The following is a 22,464-nucleotide window of genomic DNA, read 5'->3' on the forward strand; positions in this document are numbered from 1 at the left end:
CTGTGCATGTTGACTACTGACCACCTTTTAATAAAAAGGTAGGAAGTCCTTAATGAATTGTCTCAAATGTTTCCTTTTAAGCTTGCAATTTTTTAAAAAATAAATTTATTTATTTATTTTTGGCTGCGTTGGGTCTTTGTTGCTGCATGCACGCTTTCTCTAGTTGCACTGAGCCGGGGCTACTCTTTGTTGTGGTGCGTGGGCTTCTCATTGTGGTGGCTTCTCTTGCTGTGGAGCACGGGCTCTAGGCACGCAGGATTCAGTAGTTGTGGCACGTGGGCTCAGTAGTTGTGGCTCGCAGGCTCTAGAGCACAGGCTCAGTAGTTGTGGTGCACGGGCTTAGTTGCTCTGCGGAATATGGGATCTTCCCGGACCAGGGATCGAACCCGCATCTCCTGCTAAGAATCTGGCAGGCAGATTCTTAACCACTGTGCCACCAGGGAAGTCCCTAAGCTTGCAGTTTTGATCACTGACTACCAAAGGATCAAGGTTAATCATTTGTGGCAACATATGGTAGACAACGAGTCAGAGTCTGTACCAAGCTTAACACCTGTGAACCCAGGCCAGGTGCAGGAGCAGAGAGGGCAATAAAATTAAAGAAGCAGACTCCAAAGACACAGCTGTGTTTTGAAGGCCATGACAATGTTCAAATATGATGCAGGTAACACATGATGTTGGGAAATCTTGTGAGGTAGAAAGAGAACAATGATGAGGAATCAGTAGTAACTAGGGGTGTCAGGTAAACTGACAGGCCTCATTAGGGGTTTGTCCACTGGTGGAAGGAAGTGTTCCTGGCCTTATGAAACAGGAGAGGCTTCAGCATGGCCAAGGGAACATTCTGATATCTTGTATTATGCAATAACTTCTTTCAATCCTGACTATGAGTAGGGGAGGAGGACGTGTTATCTGAAGCTGACCCTCCTCCAAACTACCAGCTCTTGTTTATTTCCTCTAACAAAATCATCATTCAGAAAAAAGAGACTCAGGAAATATTTTTTGTATTAAGAGGGACCTGTATGTGTTCTGGAATGGGGCTCTTTTTATTTAGTTGCTCAACTCTGAGAACAAAAGAAGCAATGTGAAAATGTCAAGTTACTCATTACCCTCTCTTATCTACTCAGTGCCTCAATTTATGCCATACTTTCTTGTGCCCAAAATAGCAACCACCACAGAAGGCAATAAGCACTTCCTTTGAACTTGTAATTTATGTGTAATGCTTGCATCATGATTATCAGCATATAAATTCTGGGTAGTCCAGTTGTCGATCATGCTGTCATCTAAATAAAAATATTTTGTTATTTCAGTGTCCTTCCTTGACAAAGTACTATAAAGCTAGAGAACATCTCGAATTAAAATGTTGATGGGAAAAGAGCCAACTCATTTCAACAGAATAAGATCTGAGACTCATAAAATCTTTTAAGTGACTTCACAGAGATGCACACATGTGCACTTGAAGATGCTGAAGCTCTCCCAGTACCTACTGAAGCACCCTCTTCTTAGCTTGGATTACGGTCACCCCTTCACTCTCCTCTCTTGTGCTGAAAACACACATTACCTAGTCAGGGGAAAACTACACTTAGGATTTATAAGTAGTCTCAATTACTTAAAGAAATGTCACCCAGGATTTCTGTTTACATGTTTGTCATTTTTCGTTCTTATTGTCAAATATATATAATATGGAATAGGCTCATTGAGGAGAACTTGGAAAATGCAGGAGGAAGATATGAAAAACTGATCAGTCACATAAAAATATATTACCTAGGGCTTCCCTGGTGGTGCAGTGGTTGGGAATCCGCCTGCCGATGCAGGGGACACGGGTTCGTGCCCCAGTCCGGGATCCCACATGCCGCGGGGCGGCTGGGCCCGTGAGCCATGGCCGCTTAGCCTGCGCATCTGGAGCCTCTGCTCCACAATGGGAGAGGCCACAAGAGTGAGAAGCCCACGTACCACAAAAAAAAAAAATATATATATATATATATATATATATAACCTAGTGATAACCACTGTTAATATTTCAATTCATTTTCTGCTAATCTTTCTTCAAGTATATTTCTTTATACACACAGATATCTTTCTTTTTAAAATACCTTCTTTTGCTTTTATAGAGCAGAACCCAATCCTTATAGATAGACTGTGGTAAAATGTATGCTATAACAGTTTTCACTTTCTCTAGAAAAAAAATAATTTCTGTTTAGTAAAAGGCATTAAATGATTACAGAGAGAGGGGTCAAGGGAAATATCTGGAACAAAATAAGGAAATTAATATTTCCTAAGCTCTAGTTCAAAAGTACTTTGTACTACGTTCTATATAAAAAACACTAAAATTTAAATAAAAGAATAATTTTTATTACAAAAGTAGCTAGATTATTTTTTATGGATTCAGAATAAACTTAATTAACTAAGAAAGCATGACTTTTAAGAATTTATCAAATTAATAAACATGTATTGATACTTTCTAAATAAGTGGCCCTGGAGTCTCAACTGGTTCACATCTTTATACATCAAAAATCTATTTGGGGGACTTCCCTGGTGGTCCAGTGGTAAAGAATCCACCTTACAATGCAGGGGATGTGGGTTCGATCCCTGGTCAGGGTACTAAGATCCCACACGCTGCAGGGCAACTAAGCCTATGCACCACAACTACTGAGCTCATGCACCTCAACTAGAGAGACTGCATGCCACAAACTACAGAGCCCACAGGCCCTGGAGCCTGTGCACCACAACTAGAGAAGAGAAAACCTGCACGCCACAGCTAGAGAAATGCTGTGTACCGCAACTAAGACCCGACGCAGCCAAAATAAATAAATAAATAAATAAATCTTTTAAAAATTTATGATATTATGAGCCTTGCTAATGATCTCTAGAAAATATCAGAATATTTCTGAATATTTAACAATAGATTCGCATATGACTACTGCTAACTTCTGTGTAATTCTGGGTTTTAATAGTTGCTTTTAGAGTGTATTCTGCCATATATACTTTGATAAATATAAAGAGTGAGCTGGACATCAACCTGAATTTCAATTTTAAATTACTCAATACAGAAAAACAAAAAACAGCATAAGCAAAGTCAACTGACAAACTGTGACAAAAAAATTGCAACCTCTATCACAAATGAAGGGTAACTGGCTTCTTTAGAGAGTTAAAAATTCAAAGACCAACCCTCCCCCAACTTCCCAAAGTATGGGTAAAGGGCATACACCCAGGTCACTCAAGAAAGAAAAGCAAATAGCCCATGAATATATGAAAAGATGCTCAATGGTTTTGTTTAGTTGAACCTCTATTATTATCTGCATTATTTCTTGGGTCTCTGGAGAAGAAATTTTTAAAGGAAAAGACCCCGAATAGCCAAAGCAATCTTGAGAAAGAAAAAGGGAGCTGGAGGAAGCAGGTTCCCTGACTTCAGACTATACTACAAAGCTACAATAATCAAGGCAGTATGGTACTGGCACAAAAATAGAAATATAGCCCAGTGGAACAGGATAGAAAGCCCAGAGATAAACTGATGCACTTATGGTCACCTAATCCATGACAAAGGAGGCAAAAATATACAATGGAGAAAGGACAGTCTCTTCAATAAGTGGTGCTGGGAAAACTGAAAAGCTACATGTAAAAGAATGAAATCAGAACACTCCCTAACACCATACTCAAAAATAAACTCAAAACGGATTAAAGATCTAAATGTAAGACCAGACACTATAAAACTCTTAGAGGAAAACATAGGCAGAACACCCTTTGACATAAATCACAGCAAGATTTTTTTTTGACCCACCTCCAGAGTAATGAAAATAAAAACAAAAATAAACAAATGGGACCTAATGAAACTTAAAAGCCTTTGCACAGCAAAGAAAACCATAAACAAGACGAAAAGACAACCCTCAGAATGGGAGAAAATATTTGCAAATGAAGCAACTTACAAGTGATTAATCTCCAAAACATACAAGCAGCTCATGCAACTCAATATCAAAAAAACAAACAACCCCAAAATCAAAAACTGGGCAGGAGACTTAAATTGACATTTCTCCAAAGAAGAGATACGGATGGCCAAGAGCACATGAAAAGATGCTCAACATCACTAATTATTAGAGAAATGCAAGTCAAAACTGCAATGAGGTATCACCTCACACCCATCAGAGTGGCCATCATCAGAAAATCTACAAACAATAAATGCTGGAGAGGGTGTGGAGAAAAGGGAACCCTCTTGCACTGTTGGTGGGAATGTAAATTGATACAGCCACTATGGAGAACAGTATGGAGGTTCCTTAAAAAACTAAAAATAGAACTACCATATGACCCAGCAATCCCACTACTGGGCATATACCCAGAGAGAACCATAATTCAAAAAGAGTCATGCACCACAATGTTCACTGCAGCACTATTTACAATAGCCAGGTCATGGAAGCAACCTAAATGCCCATCGGCAGATGAATAGATAAAGAAGGTGTGGTAAATATATACAATAGAATATTACTCAGACATAAAAAGGAACAAAATTGGGTCATTTGTAGAGATGTGGATGGACCTAGTCATACAGAGTGAAGTAAGTTAGAAACAGAAAAACAAATATCATATATTAACACGTATATGTGGAATCTAGAAAAATGGTACAGATGAACCTATTTGCAGGGCAGGAATAGAAATGCAGTCATAGAGAAGGGATGTGTGGACACAGTTGGCGGAAGGGAGGGTGGGATGAATTGGGAGATTGGGATTGACACATATACACTACCATATGTAAAACAAATAGCTAGTGGGAACGTGCTGTATAGTGCAGGGAGCTCAGCTCGGTGCTCTGGGGTGACCTAGATGGGTGGGATGGGGCGGGGTGGAGGGAGGCCCGAGAGGGAGGCAATAAATGTATACATATAGCAGATTCACTTCGTTGTACGGCAGAAACTAACACAACATTGTAAAGCAACTATACCCCAATTAAAAAAAAAAAAAAGGAAGTAGCAATTAAATGCTTGGAAATAGGCCTTTCTTAGAATTAAAATTCTCCATCACAAGAAAAAATGTGTTTTGTTTTTTCCGGTAATGGAGTAGGTAGGTCACTGAGCAATATAATTAACAAATATCTGATGCCTGTGACTTTTTAATTACAAGAAATCTGTGAGATTTTTTCCTATCACATCAGTTATCTATGGGAAATAGTGTGTATATTAATGATGTCTAAAATATTATATAGCTAACTTGTATTATTGAGTAATTCTTTTCACCCCTGGCCTTACATTTTTCATCTGAAAAGCAGGGACTGGAGCAACCGGTCTCCAAAGCTATTCCTAGTGCTAACATTCTAATTTCGTTTTGTTTTGTTTGACTTTTTGTACAGTTCAGTGTGAGATGTAAGTTAGTTTAAGTCTGTGATGTTTAAATGTACTGTCTCCACCATTATAATGAAAGGAATAAAAAAATTTATTTTTGCAAATGTACTTATGGAATATGGTTTGTAATATATTTACTTTTTATAGCCTTGAAAAGCCAAGAGGAAACAAAATGAATATGTGATCCTTATGAGAAATGCCCTCCTTTCTGTACTTGACTGGGTTCAGAATCCCTGTGTTGGGTGTGGCACCACAGTAATGCTCTTGAGGTAACAGCCAAGTAAGAAGGTCAATTTGCTGGCAGGTGCCTACCAGGTGCGAGTAGAGGTGGCAGAGCTCCCAGGACCAGCCTCAAAAAGGTGGTTAACTATCCTCTGTTTAGCCATTCTCTTTCAGGTTTTCACAAACACCTAACCTGTAAAGCACCATGACAGGGGAAAGCCTCTTCTGAGAGCAGTCACAGGCCCCTTCATGCTGCTACCCTCACCTCTGAAAAGCAAAATGTAAATATACCAATTTAGGAGGCAAAGGATCATCTAGCATTGTTTTATTTAATGAAGTCCCCCTCGGGTTAATGACATCCACAGACACCTCCCTCCATCTTACCGCCATTCCTAAAGCTTACAGGAGAGCTACTACATAGCTCAAAACCTGGTCTACAGTCATATTCTCCATTCTCTTCTTATTTTCCTGTTGGCAGTTCTACAAAATCTCTAGGGGGAGTTGGAAGAACCACTAGTGTTTAAGCCCCTACTTCACTCAAAGCCTCGACTCTTGAGTTCTATTCCTCTCAGAACCTTAGGAAGTTCACAGTCCATATTCTCCCTTTGAACTCAGTCACTAAAATGATCTCAAGGCTAAGGGTTAGACAGTAGATCCACTTCATAGGTCAGCTTGCCATGCCTGATTTAGGAAAGTTTTCTCTGCAGACAGTTGTAGACAAATCCTTTCAGAGACAAATTCTGCTTGTTCCCAGTACCTAACATTATTAAAATCAAAACTTCTCAGAACTTTTCCAGCATTTGGTAAATCCATGCTGGGGAGGATTGGCAGAGGCATGTTAAATGCACTTGACAGCAATGCCCATTTATTTCATTCAGTATTTAACGGGTATTTGTTATGTACCTGGTATAGGTCTAGAACTGTCTCAGCACTGGAGATACAGCAAGAAAACTATCCCTGCCCCATGGAGCTAGTCCAGAAAAATAGGGAATAAGGCTCAAAGCCTTTCAAATGGAGCCTCAGTTGGGTCGAATCAAAGTAAGTTAAAGAAATCTATGTGAAAGTCTTCAATTATATTAAGAATGGCTTGATGAAACACAGGTATAGAAATTTCACTGGTTGAAATAAAATTCCAGTAAAGCCCCAGTTCTTGAATCTAATCTAGCATTTGTAACTAGTAAACCAAACGCTAGTCATATTTTTTTCCCTTTTAAATTTTCTCATGAGAAATAAAAACTTACTTCCAAGACTAGAAATAGATGGGAAAGTTTTTTTGAACTTTATTCAGATATAAGTGACATATAACATTATGTACCAATAGTTACAGAGAACATAAATAGATTCATTTTAAGTGCCAACATTGAACCACAGAACATTTCTGTTATATCACTGTTTTATAACTATAAGAAATAACAGAAATGATAAGTCCCCCTCATTAAGTTTTCTATTCACTGTCTCCTTAATTGTACCTCCTTTAATTGTCATCATGGAGTGTCTGGATTTTATAATCCAAGACACTAAGGTGTTTATTTTATACATCACCTCCACACTTAGTATCTTGTATGCTAGATACAAGAATCCAAACATTGTGTTGGTCTGGGAGGAAACGGAAATTCCATAGTTTGTTGAACCCAGAAAACCTTTAGTGCATCTCAGATATAAAGTTGTTTAAATATATATAAAGTTCTATAATTGCAGAAGATGCATTTGAGGTTTACACAGAGAGCTTCCATTTCCTTACCATCCTCTCATACCTCAACCCTATGTGACACAGGTTCTATTCCCACCATTCTATGAACAAAAGAGCAGGTGATATACAGGCTGGCTTTTTAAAAAAATGTTTCTTTATCTGATTCCAAATGTAACAAAGGTCAATAAAGAAAAAAACCACACAAAAATGAAATATAGATAAGCCTATGAATGGTTAGTTAATTTTGACTATTTCCAACTAATCTCTTTTTAAGTGTATCAATATACTATTTTGTTTTAATAAAAGTAATGACAAAAGGCACACACCGATTTGGAGTTTGCTTTTTCTACTTACGAATATACCATAGTTTCTCATATTTTTTTTTACACTGCTTGCTGCATAGAAATTCATTCCATAAAGCTGCCTATCAAAAACTCTTATACTTCTGCTAGACATTTAAGAGTTTATATTTTGTTCAAAATTATACATCTTTGCTCCCAGCTCTGATGATATCTTTGGGATAAACTCTAAATGAAACTAGCGGTTTAAAAGTCATGTCCATTTAAAATTGTAACGCATGAGGAAGTTACGTAAACTAAAACTTTGAGGGTGCTTCCCCCCACCCCACCCCATCCCCAATATGTTTACACACTGGTTGACTTTTTTATTCTTTGCCAGCTAATACGAAGAGAATGTCAGCTCCGTTGTTTGCTGTTTAATACTGGTCATGTTACTTTCCTTTCCTTTTACTAGTCATACAGGTTTACTCACAACTCTACAAATAAATCTTACTCATTCTTAATTTTCCAGCATTGACAGATTGGTTCACCAGAAAAGTTGTCACTCATCAATTCCTACCCATCCCAACTCTAACGACATTCATTGCTTCCAGAAATATGGCACTTAATGCACCCTTGTCCTTACCATTTTCATGCACGTATATGTCATCTCCAATAAAACATTTAGTCGTTCGAAGGCAAGGCCGTAGAGTTGAGCCCCAATATGCTAATGGCCCGGTGTTGTTTAATAATTTACCTTCCCGGGGTGCTCTGCTGGGAATACAGGTGAGACTAATTGACTTTAGCAGTTGGGAGAGCAACAGCCAAACCTTCCATGTTTTTCAAATGTATCAGGCCATGAGAGGCTTCAGTAGCAGAGGCTCAACCACGGAAATCTCAACTATTGTCCCGAATTATGCCTGACTAATGCCAAAGATTGAGCAAGGGCCCAGGTATCCGGACAGTCTGGAATGCCCCAGGTCCAGACTGGAGTCCTGAGGGGTGTCTGCCCCACAGTGACTCACTGCCTGGGCTCTAGGTTTCTGTCTTCAGCTTGATGCGTTTTATTCTTTAATCTAGCGTTCCGGAAAACTGACAATGCTGACCTCTCCAACGCTTGCTTCCTTTCCGCCCTTCCTGCTTAGGGTGGTAACAGTCTTTACGAACAGGCGGTGAACAAGCCATTTCTCGCAAACCGCAGCTGTGCTTCCGTGTAGGTCTGAAGAAGGAGGAGCCAAGTACAGCCAGGGCCCAAGAGTGAGGCGTAAAGCGGCCCGCGCGCAAGGACTGTTAGACTCCGGCAAGCGCCACGCCCCGCCTCTCCAGGCCTAAGGGCCACCCCCAACACCGAAGCCCCGCCTTACAGCCCGCCTATTGGCCCGGCAGGCCCCGTCCATAGAGTCACTTCCGCCCTGGGTACGGCCCAGGCCACGCCCAGCTGCGAGACCAAGGTTGACGGTTTGTGAGTGCGCGGATTCTTGTCTCTGGTAACTGGACTCAGAAAGATCTCTGCTGAGCTGTTTCAGGTTTCTCGCTGATCTCCCGAAAATGACGGCGTCTTGCTCCTCTCGCAAGGCACCCCCCTACCGCTCCGAGAGTCCCTTTTCTTCTAGGTGCTTCGTTGGGATTCTTTTGGTGGCGCTACTGCTCCTGCTTCCCATATCCTCCGGTAGGAGCCTGGAGAAGGTGTCCGCACAGGCGGCGAACTGGAGCGGGTGGGGGGTGGGGCAGGCCGGGTCGCGGGGCAGGCTCGCTGGAGCCGAGGGTCGGGGGAGCTTTGCTTGGTGGCTCGGGGCGGAGGCGCGGGGCTGAGTCCACCCAGGGTCGTAAGGAGTTAGGGTAGAAGGCGTGGCCAGACTGTCCCCGGCTCTTACCGTGTGGGGACCCCGGGGGGTGGGGACCACGTAGTGGCCGAAAAGAAGGCTTGCTTGGTGACGTGGCTGGGGTTACCCGGGGCCAAGCTGGATCTCTAGCAAAAGCTTGCAGGGTGTTTCCGGGACTGATCAGGTGGATAAGGGAGCGCCAACCCGGGGCTGGTGGTGATGGCTTGCTCTTGAGTTGCCCAGGTGCCTGGGGATGTTGCTAGGCTGGTGCTGTGCTCATGGGGAGAGTTTGCCCTGTGTTCCCTGGGCGGGATGACGCCTTGTGCCCTGCTGGGCGTGGTTAGCGGAGCCCAGGCCAGGTGTACGCAAGTGTGTGGCCAGCGCAGCCGAGCCGAGTGTGGGACAGGGAAGCTTACTGCTTGCTTTAAGTGGGCCTGCAGAGCAGATGTTGTGCCTGTAGCACTCCGGTGAGAGCAGGCTCTGGGAGCCTGGGATTTAGAGGGTTTGAAAGCGGGCAAGGTGATTTTTGTAAAAAAAATTAACAGGAAACTTGGTACTCGAGATCGTATTGATATTGATTTGCAGGTTCTTCTTTTTTTTTTTTTTTTCTTTGCAATAGAGTTATCTTCCTGTTCTCATCCAATAGACAGTATTCAGTTCTATTACCGAATGGCTTTTTGGCATTGCTTTCCTTCTTTCTGAAGGTTGGGTCATGTTTGAGGGGCTATCCGAAGCAACCTAAAAAACACTGGTAGCCAAATCTACCGAAAAATGAGTATCCTAAGAAGTGAACCAGAAATGGTGGTAGTCTGGTTTTCTCCTATAGCTCATAAACTAAACCTGAAGGCCCAACCACTAGGTTTGTTTCACAGAAAGCACTTTTTTTTTTTTTTGCCGTACGCGGGCCTGTCACTGCTGTGGCCTCTCCCGTTGCGGAGCAACAGGCTCCGGACGCGCAGGCTCAGCGGCCATGGCTCACGGGCGCAGCCCGGCATGTGAGATCTTCCCGGAGCGGGGCACGAACCCGTGTCCCCTGCATCGGCAGGCGGACTCTCAACCACTGCGCCACCAGGGAAGCCCCACAGAAAGCACTTTGAAGTACATATATTCTAAAAAAAGGCATGCTTATTGTATAAAACTTAGGACAACCATTTTTAATACTTTGGTAGATTTCCTTTTGTCTTTATATGTACATGTTTTCATGCCCAAGTTATTTTTAGGATCCTATTACATATACGGTTTCATTAGCAGCATTCATTCAACAAATACTTGCCTTCTATATGCCAGGTCCTGTACTGGTCCTGAGGATGCACTGGTGAGCAATAACACACCATTCCTATTTTCATGATCCTTATTTCACTATTTCTCTGTCTGCCTACACACATGAATATATGCAGGGACTGTGTTTTGCTCACTGCTCTACCCCCAAGTGCCAGGCACACATTAGGAAATCAAATATTTGCTACAATTTATTGGGAGTGGTAGGCAGTAGCCAAAACATAATACTAATGAATATGTTATAACCCAAGAGAAGTACCCAGGAGGAAAGGAGCATGATTCTCTGACAGCATTTAACAAATGACTGGTGGAAGGGAAGACTTTTCTGTTCATTGAATAAGCCAAACTCTGCCACTTTGCCTTCTGTACTTGCTGTTCCCTTGGCCTTGGGACATTCTCCTGCCTCTAGCGTAGTTTGGCTCCTTCTTATTCTTCAAATTCACTTGTGATATTACCTTCTCAGAGGGACCGTCTCTCACCCACTATTTCCAGTAGACACACATGTTCCAGCTCAATTACCCCCCTAACTGGTAGTCACTCTCCCAAACTGTTTTCTGTTCTTTCCTCACTAGAATGCAGAGATCGTGGCTGTCTTGTCACACTTGTGGTTGCCTAAGTGTCAACACTCTTGTATAACTCTCAAGTACCAGAAAATTAAAGGTAACGTTCGGCTGGGGCTTAGAGCCCAGGAAAAACTTCTCTTGCATCCAGGAGGAAGCAAGAGAGCCATGCTTAGGATGGCCTTTCTTTGGTGCCTAAAAAGCTAAGGAAGGAGCAACTGGGGGGTCAATCTATCTTCTCCTGATAGTAGAATCCTCAGGTCTCACCATACTCGTCTTGCTTATTACGGATCATTTAAAAAGTTTATTTCTATGCCGGAGAGGTGTGGGGGATGGAACAGCAGTGCTAACAAGAAATTAAAAGGAAATTTTTAAAGAATAATAATGTTTAGAATAGGCTTAAAGCTAGAAGTTGAAGGATATGATGAGAACTATTTAAAATAGAGTAGGGCTTCCTTGGTGGCGCAGTGGTTGAGAGTCCACCTGCCGATGCAGGGGACGCGGGTTCGTGCCCTGGTCCGGGAAGATCCCACATGCCGCGGAGCGGCTGGGCCTGTGAGCCATGGCCGCTGAGCCTGCGCGTCCGGAGCCTGTGCTCCGCAACGGGAGAGGCCACAACAGTGAGAGGCCCACGTACCAAAAAAAAAAAAAAAAAAAAAATTAAAATAGAGGAAAATAGAGGGACTTCCCTGGTGGCGCAGTGGTTAAGAATCTGGGACACGGGTTCAATCCCTGGTCTGGGAAGATCCCACATGCCACGGAGCAACTAAGCCCGTGTGCCACAACTACTGAGCCTGCGCTCTAGAGCCTGCGAGCTACAACTACTGAGCCCGCGTGCCACAACTACGGAAGCCCGTGCACCTAGAGCCTGTGCTCCTCAGCAAGAGAAACCAACGCAATGAGAAGCCCGCCCACCACTACGAAGAGTAGCTTCTGCTCTCTGCAACTAGAGAAAGTCCACTCGCAGCAACAAAGACCCAATGCAGCCAAAAATAAATGAAAATAAAATAAAAATTTAAAAAATAAAATAGAGGAAAATAGATAAATAAAATGAATAGCACATATTGTGGAAGGTAACAAAACTAGAAATGGAGGAAAAACAAGGTGAAGTTTAAGGCTGAAAGGTAAAATCAGGATAGGTGGGAAACATAGATGAGGTACAAATGAGAACTTACTATACTGGCAGGGAAAGTATGTGGATAAAATAAATATTTCACTGAAGCAGCTCATGAGGAGAAGGTTTTGTAAGTGGGCAGTGTGTGCTTGGGAGGCGTGCCATCTCAGAGGTAGTTGCCAAATGGTAGGGGATCACAGAAGGGACCGGTCTCATTCCTCCAGAATGGGTCTGCTTTTTGGAACAAAACCTACAATTTCCTTTTATGGGTGGTTTCTTCTGCCTGTTTTAGGTCTTTTCTTTCTTCCTAATGAAAGAAGCCAAGATCAATAAGTGCTTACACAGTAGTTTCTTAGTTTCTTACTCTAAATATTACAGTGTAGGGAGAACAGTCCTTATCTGGTCAGTTGCTAGGTTACATATACTGGGAGATATGAGACAAAAGAAATTAGGTGGTCAAATATTTCTCCAGTGCATAATGCTTTAAGATGATTATTTTCAATATTAGATTCATTATACTATATTCTTTACCATTGGTTTCTGTTTAACAGCAGTGGTTCTTTGAGAACCAAAGTTTTTTGAATAGCAGCTATGAGGGACATACTGTGTGAGGTGTTGTGGCCACATGGATGGATGGAGTCCACTGGTGAGCTGAGAGATCCATGTAGAGGAGAGTCCAAGAGAAGGGGACTGGTCACTGCCTCCCCAGGAGAAGCAGAAAGTACTTCCCAGAGGAGATGTTGAGTGGATTAAGTTAAAGAAGACAACAGTTGAACAGGAGCTGCTCCTGAGCAGGAGGAAGGGTGTTCAGAGCAGAGGGAGCATTGTGAGCAAAGGCTCAGAGATGTGGCATGGCTCAGGGCAGTCATGGACTGCCTAGTTACCCTGTGTGGCAGCAGTAGAGCAAAGGAGGCAAGAGGAAGGCAGCGGTGTAGATCACAGAGTGAATAATTGTGAAAAGAACAGGATAGGTAGCAATGAACAACCATCGTAATAAAAATCACCTGTCGTTTTTGGGCACCTTGACTTAGCAGAATGCAAATCTAAACTAAGGTTGCTTTAATTTCCCTAAGCTCAGTATAAGACCATTTCTTGAGGACTAAATTGCAGACAGAGTGTATTGGTGTAAGCATGCAAGCGTTCCAGGTTAGAGACAGTGATGGGAAATGGTGTTGGCAGTAGAACTAGGCTGCCTGGCTTCACTCCTGGGTCTGGTACCTTCTGGGAATGTATTCTTAAGCAAGTTACTTCATGGCTCAGATTGCTCATCTTAAAGAGGGTGAAATAGTACCTAACTCATAGGATGTTTATGAAGAATAAGTTAGTTTAAAAGGACTTAAAATATAGTTGGTACAGGTAGTGCTTAAATGTGCTATTTCCAAGATAATTAATATCATTTCTTTTGTTGTTAGAAACAAGTTCTGGGATCTTTCATACCATACTTTAGGAAAAAAATGTAACCAACAGGATTTGGAGTTCTCCTTTGAGAATGTTAAAATGCCATTTCTAGTCATAGCAGTAATGGAGAATGGGTTCAAATAAATAAAGCACAAGTATTTTGACATTAAAAAAAAACTCTGATAAAGGGAAACATCTGTAACTAAACCAATGGAAAAAATTTGAGGAAAGGCATACAAAAGCAAAGAAAAATGGTGATTTGCAGATATCTCTGGAACAGGTTGGCTGAACAGTATAAAGTATTTGAATTTTGATCCAAGAGTTTATAGAACTGATAACAGTGCCCCTTCAGCTCTGGCATCAGGAACTAGAAATGCAGTGAAGAATGAGACATGGTCCTCAAGAAGGTTACAGTCTCCTAGGGAGTACAAACAATGAACAATTACAGTATGAAAATTGCTATGAAAGAAATAAATTGGGGCTCATGAGGACACTTAACTGAATTTTTTGGGTGAGAGATGTTAGGAGCCTCCAGGAAGGAGTGGCATCTAAGATGAAACTGAAGGATGAGTAGGTGGGAGGAATGGCAGGGTCTCTGGTCAAAGCTGAAGTAATATGATGCAAGGAGGTCTAGAGTGCTAAAGTAAGTTGAGTAATTTAATGGGCACTACTAGTGGAATTGAATGTGGCTTAGAAGAGTATGCAAGAGTGAGCAGATATTAAAGCTCTGTTAGCCATGTCAAGGAGCCTTAGACATTATCATGAGGGAAACAGGGAGCCGTTGAAACATATCTGACTTGGAAGGGCCTTGGTCCTAGTATCATATCAGTATTACTCTGGTGGCAGTGTGAAAATGAACTGAATGAGAGGTGGCAAGACCAGTAAGGAGACCTATTCAGAAACTCTTGTAGCAATCCAGATAAGAAATGATAGTGGCTTGAATTAGAAGTAAAGGTGGAAACAGAGAGAGGGAACAGGCATTTCAGTTGTGGAAACCATGTATCTTGTTTGCTGGCTTCATTATGTTATTTGAGATAGTGTGACACATTCCAAGTGGAGCTGTGGGGAGGCAGTTGAACACATAGACTTGGCACCCCAGCTAAGATCTAGGATGGAGAGAGGGATTTGGGAGGCAGCTCTCATCAGTTGTAATGATGTCATGAGAGTATACATTCTGACCCGGGGGGATTTGCAGAATGAAAATAAGGAGAGCTCGTAGAATAACTCATGAGGAACGTCACATTATGCAATCAGACAGAGAAGGAAGAGCAGCCAGAGGACAGGCTGAAAACCAGGCTGGTTTGCTACCTGGAAACCAAGGAAAAGAGCTTTTTAGGCACAAGAGAGCAAAGAGAGAATGAACAATAGCTCCAGATGTTATAGACAGGGTAATTAAAATTACTGAGGGAGAGAGTGCTAGGATGAATTTACTTAGAAGAAGGCTACTTAATTACTTCGAACATGATTTATGTGATTTTTTTATAGGCCTAGAAATGAGTGGAACATGAGAAATAAAATTGACAGGTATAAATGTTAGAGCCTCCATTTTGAGGAAGCAAAGAAAATTTGAAAATAGGTTGTGTAGAGTGAGAAAAGGGGAAGTTTCGTCAGGTTTCATTGAGGTTCCGGTTTGGGTCAGAGACCATGATTTTCTAAAGGTACCACCTGGGCAGGGGTGTGGGTGTGTGCTTGTGTCAGAGAGTTATTTTTATTTTTTGCAAGCAGGTAGAGAGTGCTTGCATAATTTTTGTAAGTGTACAGAAGGTGAACAGTTTTCTTGATCCATATTAGGGACTATTTCACCTTCCTGAAACTCATCTGGAAAACTGGGGAATTTTCTGAATGCAGCCTATCATATGATATAATGGCACCTGTTATTAAAGTATAGCATTGCAGCCTAATAACAATTACATTGTAAATTCTCTAGAAAAAAACTCAGTCCATATACTATTTTTCTGATGCTGGGAATGTTTAGTTTGAAAATCCTCATAGGAAAAAAGAATTCAGTATTCTGAGCAAGAGAAGAAGATATTTGATTATAAAACAAGTATGATATTAGACCCAGTTATTAGAGTATATAAAGCTTATAATCAACTGATGGCCAAAGCAAATGTTCTAAACTGCACATTGTTGAAGGCATGTCTTTTGTGATGCGTGTTATTGGGAAGAAATACTTCAAGTTAGTCGAATAGATTTTTTTTTCCTTCTTTATTTTTTATTTTTTTTATTTTTTTAACATCTTTATTGGGGTATAATTGCTTTACAATGGTGTGTTAGTTTCTGCTTTATAACAAAGTGAATCAGTTATACATATATATATGTTCCCATATGTCTTCCCTCTTGCGTCTCCCTCCCTCCCACTCTCCCTATCCCACCTCTCCAGGCTGTCACAAAGCACCGAGCTAATATCCCTGTGCCATGCGGCTGCTTCCCACTAGCTATCTACCTTACTACGTTTGTTAGTGTGTATATGTCCATGACTCTCTCTCGCCCTGTCAAAGCTCACCCTTCCCCCTCCCCATATCCTCAAGTCCGTTCTCCAGTAGGTCTGCGTCTTTATTCCTGTCTTACCCCTAGGTTCTTCATGACATTTTTTTTTCTTAAATTCCATATATATGTATTAGCATACGGTATTTGTCTTTTTCTTTCTGATTTACTTCACTCTGTATGACAGACTCTAGGTCTATCCATCTCATTACAAATAGCTCAATTTCGTTTCTTTTTAAGGCTGAGTAATATTCCATTGTATATATGTGCCACATCTTCTTTATCCATTCATCTGATGATGGGCACTTAGGTTGTTTTCATCTCCGGGCTATTGTAAATAGAGCTGCAATGAACATTTTGGTACATGACTCTTTTTGAATTTTGGTTTTCTCAGGGTATATGCCCAGTAGTGGGATTGCTGGGTCATATGGTAATTCTATTTGTACTTTTTTAAGGAACCTCCATACTGTTCTCCATAGTGGCTGAACCAATTCACATTCCCACCAGCAGTGCAAGAGTGTTCCCTTTTCTCCACACCCTCTCCAGCATTTATTGTTTCTAGAGTTTTTGATGATGGCCATTCTGACTGGTGTGAGATGATATCTCATTGTAGTTTTGATTTGCATTTCTCTAATGATTAATGATGTTGAGCATTCTTTCATGTGTTTGTTGGCATTCTGTATATCTTCTTTGGAGAAATGTCTATTTAGGTCTTCTGCCCATTTTTGGATTGGGTTGTTTGTTTTTTTGTTATTGAGCTGCATGAGCTGCTTGTAAATTTTGGAGATTAATCCTTTGTCAGTTGCTTCATTTGCAAATATCTTCTCCCATTCTGAGGGTTGTCTTTTGGTCTTGTTTATGGTTTCCTTTGCTGTGCAAAAGCTTTGAAGTTTCATTAGGTCCCACTTGTTTATCTTTGTTTTTATTTCCATTACTCTAGGAGGTGGGTCAGAAAGGATCTTGCTGTGATTTATGTCATAGAGTGTTCTGCCTATGTTTTCCTCTAAGAGTTTGATAGTTTCTGGCCTTACATTTAGGTCTTTAATCCATTTTGAGCTTTTTTTTGTGTATGGTGTTAGGGAGTGATCTAATCTCATACTTTTACATGTACCTGTCCAGTTTTCCCAGCACCATTTATTGAAGAGGCTGTCCTTTCTCCACTGTACTTTCCTGCCACCTTTATCAAAGATAAGGTGTCCATATGTGCGTGGGTTTATCCCTGGGCTTTCTATCCTGTTCCATTGATCAATCTTTCTGTTTTTGTGCCAGTACCATACTGTCTTGATTACTGTAGCTTTGTAGTATAGTCTGAAGTCAGGGAGCCTGATTCCTCCAGCTCCTTTTTTTGTTCTCAAGATTGCTTTGGCTATTCGGGGTCTTTTGTGTTTCCATACAAATTGCGAAATTTTTTGTTCTAGTTCTGTGAAAAATTCCAGTGGTAGTTTGATAGGGATTGCATTGAATCTGTAGATTGCTTTGGGTAGTAGAGTCATTTTCACAATGTTGATTCTTCCCATCCAAGAACATGGTATATCTCTCCATCTATTTGTATCATCTTTAATTTCTTTCATCAGTGTCTTATAATTTTCTGCATACAGGTCTTTTGTCTCCTTAGGTAGGTTTGTTCCTAGATATTTTATTCTTTTTGTTGCAATGGTAAATGGGAGTGTTTTCTTGATTTCACTTTCAGATTTTTCATCATTAGTATATAGGAATACCAGAGATTTCTGTGCATTAATTTTGTATCCTGCTACTTTACCAAATTCATTGATTAGCTCTAGTAGTTTTCTGGTAGCATCTTTAGGATTCTCTATGTATAGTATCATGTCATCTGCAAACAGTGACAGCTTTACTTCTTCTTTTCCGATTTGGATTCCTTTTATTTCCTTTTCTTCTCTGATTGCTGTGGCTAAAACTTCCAAAACTGTGTTGAATAAGAGTGGTGAGAGTGGGCAACCTTGTCTTGTTCCTGATCTTAGTGGAAATGCTTTCAGTTTTTCACCATTGAGGATGATGTTTGCTGTGGGCTTGTCATATATGGCCTTTATTATGTTGAGGAAAGTTCCCTCTATGCCTACTTTCTGCAGGGTTTTTATCATAAATGGGTGTTGAATTTTGTCGAAAGCTTTCTCTGCATCTATTGAGATGATCATATGGTTTTTCTCCTTCAATTTGTTGATATGGTTTATCACATTGATAGATTTGCGTATATTGAAGCATCCTTGCATTCCTGGAATAAACCCCACTTGATCATGGTGTATGATCCTTTTAATGTGCTGTTGGATTCTGTTTGCTAGTATTTTGTTGAGGAGTTTTGCATCTATGTTCATCAGTGATATTGGCCTGTAGTTTTCTTTCTTTGTGACATCCTTGTCTGGCTTTGGTATCAAGGTGATGGTGGCCTCGTAGAAGGAATTTGGGAGTGTTCCTCCCTCTGCTATATTTTGGAAGAGTTTGAGAAGGATAGGTGTTAGCTCCTCTCTAAACGTTTGATAGAATTCACCTGTGAAGCCATCTGGTCCTGGGCTTTTGTTTGTTGGAAGATTTTTAATCACAGTTTCAATTTCAGTGCTTGTGATTGGTCTGCTCATATTTTCTATTTCTTCCTGATTCAGTCTTGGCATGTTGTGCATTTCTAAGAATTTGTCCATTTCTTCCAGATTGTCCATTTTATTGGCATAGAGTTGCTTGTAGTAATCTCTCATGATTTTTTTTATTTCTGCAGTGTCAGTTGTTACTTCTCCTTTTTCATTTCTAATTCTATTGATTTGAGTCTTCTCCCTTTTTTTTTTGATGAGTCTGGCTAGTGGTTTATCTATTTTGTTTATCTTCTCAAAGAACCAGCTTTTAGCTTTATTGATCTTTGCTATCGTTTCCTTCATTTCTTTTTCATTTATTTCTGATCTGATTTTTATGATTTCTTTCCTTCTGCTAGCTTTGGGGTTTTTTTGTTCTGCTTTCTCTAATTGCTTGAGGTGCAAGGTTAGATTGTTTATTCGAGATGTTTCCTGCTTCTTAAGGTGGGCTTGTATTGCTATAAACTTCCCCCTTAGAACTGCTTTTGCTGCATCCCATAGGTTTTGGGTCGTTGTGTCTCCATTGTCATTTGTTTCTAGGTATTTTTTTATTTCCTCTTTGATTTCTTCAGTGATCACTTCATTATTAAGTAGTGTATTGTTTAGCCTCCATGTGTTTGTATTTTTTACAGATCTTTTCCTGTAATTGATATCTAGTCTCATGGCGTTGTGGTCAGAAAAGATACTTGATACAATTTCAGTTTTCTTAAATTTACCAAGGCTTGATTTGTGACCCAAGATATGATCTATCCTGGAGAATGTTCCATGAGCACTTGAGAAAAATGTGTATTCTGTTGTTTCTGGATGGAGTGTCCTATAAATATCAATTAAGTCCATCTTGTTTAATGTATCATTTAAAGCTTGTGTTTCCTTATTTATTTTCATTTTGGATGATCTGTCCATGGGTGAAAGTGGGGTGTTAAACTCCCCTACTATGAATGTGTTACTGTCGATCTCCCCTTTTGTGGCTGTTAGTATTTGCCTTATGTATTGTGGTCCTCCTATGTTGGGTGCATAAATATTTACAATTGTTATATCTTCTTCTTGGATCAATCCCTTGATCATTATGTAGTGTCCTTCTTTGTCTCTTGTAATAGTCCTTATTTTAAAGTCTATTTTGTCTGATATGAGAATTGCTACTCCAGCTTTCTTTTGGTTTCCATTTGCATGGAATATCTTTTTCCATCCCCTTACTTTCAGTCTGTATGTGTCTCTAGGTCTGAAGTGGGTCTGTTGTAGACAGCATATATAAGGGTCTTGTTTTTGTATCCATTCAGCCAATCTGTGTCTTTTGGTGGGAGCATTTAGTCCATTTACATTTAAGGTAATTATTGATATGTATATTCGTATTCCCATTTTCTAAATTGTTTTGGGTTCGTTATTATAGGTCTTTTCCTTCTCTTATGTTTCTTGTCTAGAGAAGTTCCTTTAGCATTTGTTGTAAAGCTGGTTTGGTGGTGCTGAACTCCCTCAGCTTTTGCTTGTCTGTAAAGGTTTTAATTTCTCCATCAAATCTGAATGAGATCCTTGCTGGGTAGAGTAGTCTTGGTTGCAGGTTTTTCTCCTTCATCACTTTCAGTATGTCCTGCCACTCCCTTCTGGCTTGTAGCGTTTCTGCTGAGAGATCAGCTGTTAACCTTATGGGGATTCCCTTGTGTGTTATTTGTTGTTTTTCCCTTGCTGCTTTTAATATGCTTTCTTTGTATTTAATTTTTGACAGTTTGATTAATATGTGTCTTGGCGTATTTCTCCTTGTATTTATCCTGTATGGGATTCTCTGTGCTTCCTGGACTTGATTAACTATTTCCTTTCCCATATTAGGGAAGTTTTCAACTATAATCTCTTCAAATATTTTCTCAGTCCCTTTCTTTTTCTCTTCTTCTGGAACCCCTATAATTCGAATGTTGATGCGTTTAATGTTGTCCCAGAGGTCTCTGAGACTGTCCTCAGTTCTTTTCATTCTTTTTTCTTTATTCTGCTCTGCAGTAGTTATTTCCACTATTTTATCTTCCAGGTCACTTATCTGTTCTTCTGCCTCAGTTATTCTGCTATTGATCCCATCTAGAGTACTTTTAATTTCATTTATTGCGTTGTTCATTGTTCCTTGTTTCATCTTTATTTCTTCTAGGTCCTTGTTAACTGATTCTTGCATTTTGTCCATTCTATTTCCAAGATTTCAGATCATCCTTACTATCATTATTCTGAATTCTTTTTCAGGTAGACTGCCTATTTCCTCTTCATTTGTTAGGTCTGGTGCATTTTTATCTTGCTCCTTCATCTGCTGTGTGTTTTTCTGTCTTCTCATTTTGCTTATCTTACTGTGTTTGGGGTCTCCTTTTTGCCGGCTGCAGGTTCGTAGTTCCCGTTGTTTTTGATGTCTGTCTCCAGTGGCTAAGGTTGTTTCAGTGGGTTGTGTAGGCTTCCTGGTGGAGGGGGCTAGTGTCTGTGTTGTGGTGGATGAGGCTGGATCTTGTCTCTCTAGTGGGCAGGTTCACGTCTGGTGGTGTGTTTTGGGGTGTCTGTGGCCTTATTATGATTTTAGGCAGCCTCTCTGCTAATGGGTGGGGTTGTGTTCCTGTTTTGCTAGTTGTTTGGCATAGGTTGTCCAGCACTGTGGCTTGCTGGTCGTTGAGTGAAGCTGGGTGCTGGTGTTAAGATGGAGGGCTCTGGGAGATTTCCGCCGTTTAATATTATGTGGAGCTGGGAGGTCTCTTGTTGACCAGTGTCCTGAAGTTGGCTCTCCTACCTCAGAGGCAGAGCCCTGACTCCTGGCTGGAGCACCAAGAGCCTTTCATCCACACGGCTCAGAATAAAAGGGAGAAAATGTAGAGAGAATTAGTAGAAGTATGAGGAAAGAAAGAAGGAAAGGAGGAAAGGAAGGAAGGAAGAAAGAAGCAAAGAAGGAAAGAAAGGAGGGAGGGAGGGAGGGAGGAAGGAAGGAAGGAGGGAGGGAAAGAAGGAAAAAAGACAGAAAGAAAGAAGATATAGTAAAAATAAAATAAAGTATAATATAGTTATTGAATTAAAAAATATTTAGGAAAAAAAAAGTGACGGATAGAACCTTAGGACAAATGTTGGAAGCAAAGCTATACAGAGAAAATCTTACACAGAAGCATACACATACACCCTCACAAAAAGAGGTAAAGGGGGAAAAATCATAAATCTTGCTCTCAGAGACCACCTCCTCAATTTGGGGTGATTCGTTGTCTAAAGGAGGGAAGGAAGGAAGGAAAGAAAGAAAGAACGAAGGTAAAGTATAATAAAGTTATTACAATTAAAATTAATAAGAAAAAAAATTTTTTTTAAAAAAACCATGGACGGATAGAGCCCTAGGACAAATGGTGGAAGCAAGATTATACAGACAAGATCTCACACAGAAGCATACACGTACACATTCACAAAAAGAGGAAAAGGGAAAAAAATCATAGATCTCGCTCCTGAAGTCCACCTCTTCAATTTGCGATCATTCCTTGTCTATTCAGGTATTCCACAGATGCAGGGTACATCAAGTTGATTGTGGAGCTTTAATCCGCTGCTTCTGAGGCTGCTGGGAGAGATTTCCCTTTCTCTTCTTTGTTCTCACAGCTCACAGGAGCTCAGCTTTGGATTTGGCCCTGCCTCTGCGTGTAGGTCGCTGGAGGGCGTCTGTTTTTTGCTCAGACAGGACGGGGTTAAAGGAGCCGCTGATTTGGGGGCTCCGACTCACTCAGGCCGGGG

At 40.8% G+C, this 22,464-nt stretch overlaps 1 protein-coding gene across 7 annotated transcripts in view; it reads left to right on the forward strand.

The window, feature by feature from the left end:
* Positions 1-8,933: 8,933 nt before the first annotated feature.
* CD46 (CD46 molecule) overlaps positions 8,934-22,464 on the forward strand; it is a 61,862-nt gene continuing 48,331 nt past the window's right edge. For 5 of the 7 annotated variants that reach the window (XM_022593511.3, XM_022593513.3, XM_022593512.3 and 2 more), the window contains exon 1: positions 8,935-9,180. In XM_022593511.3, coding sequence (XP_022449219.1) covers positions 9,060-9,180 — 121 coding nt within the window. In that variant the 5' untranslated portion in view covers positions 8,935-9,059. Of the gene's footprint in view, positions 9,181-22,464 lie in introns of all 7 variants that reach the window. The other 2 variants (XM_022593514.3, XM_022593517.3) reach the window with 2 other exon arrangements.

Source organism: Delphinapterus leucas, chromosome 1 (genome assembly GCF_059928025.1).
Source record: "Delphinapterus leucas isolate spDelLeu-1000000601 "Yukka" chromosome 1, BTC_Dleu_Yukka2, whole genome shotgun sequence".
Classification (NCBI taxonomy): Eukaryota; Metazoa; Chordata; class Mammalia; order Artiodactyla; family Monodontidae; genus Delphinapterus; species Delphinapterus leucas.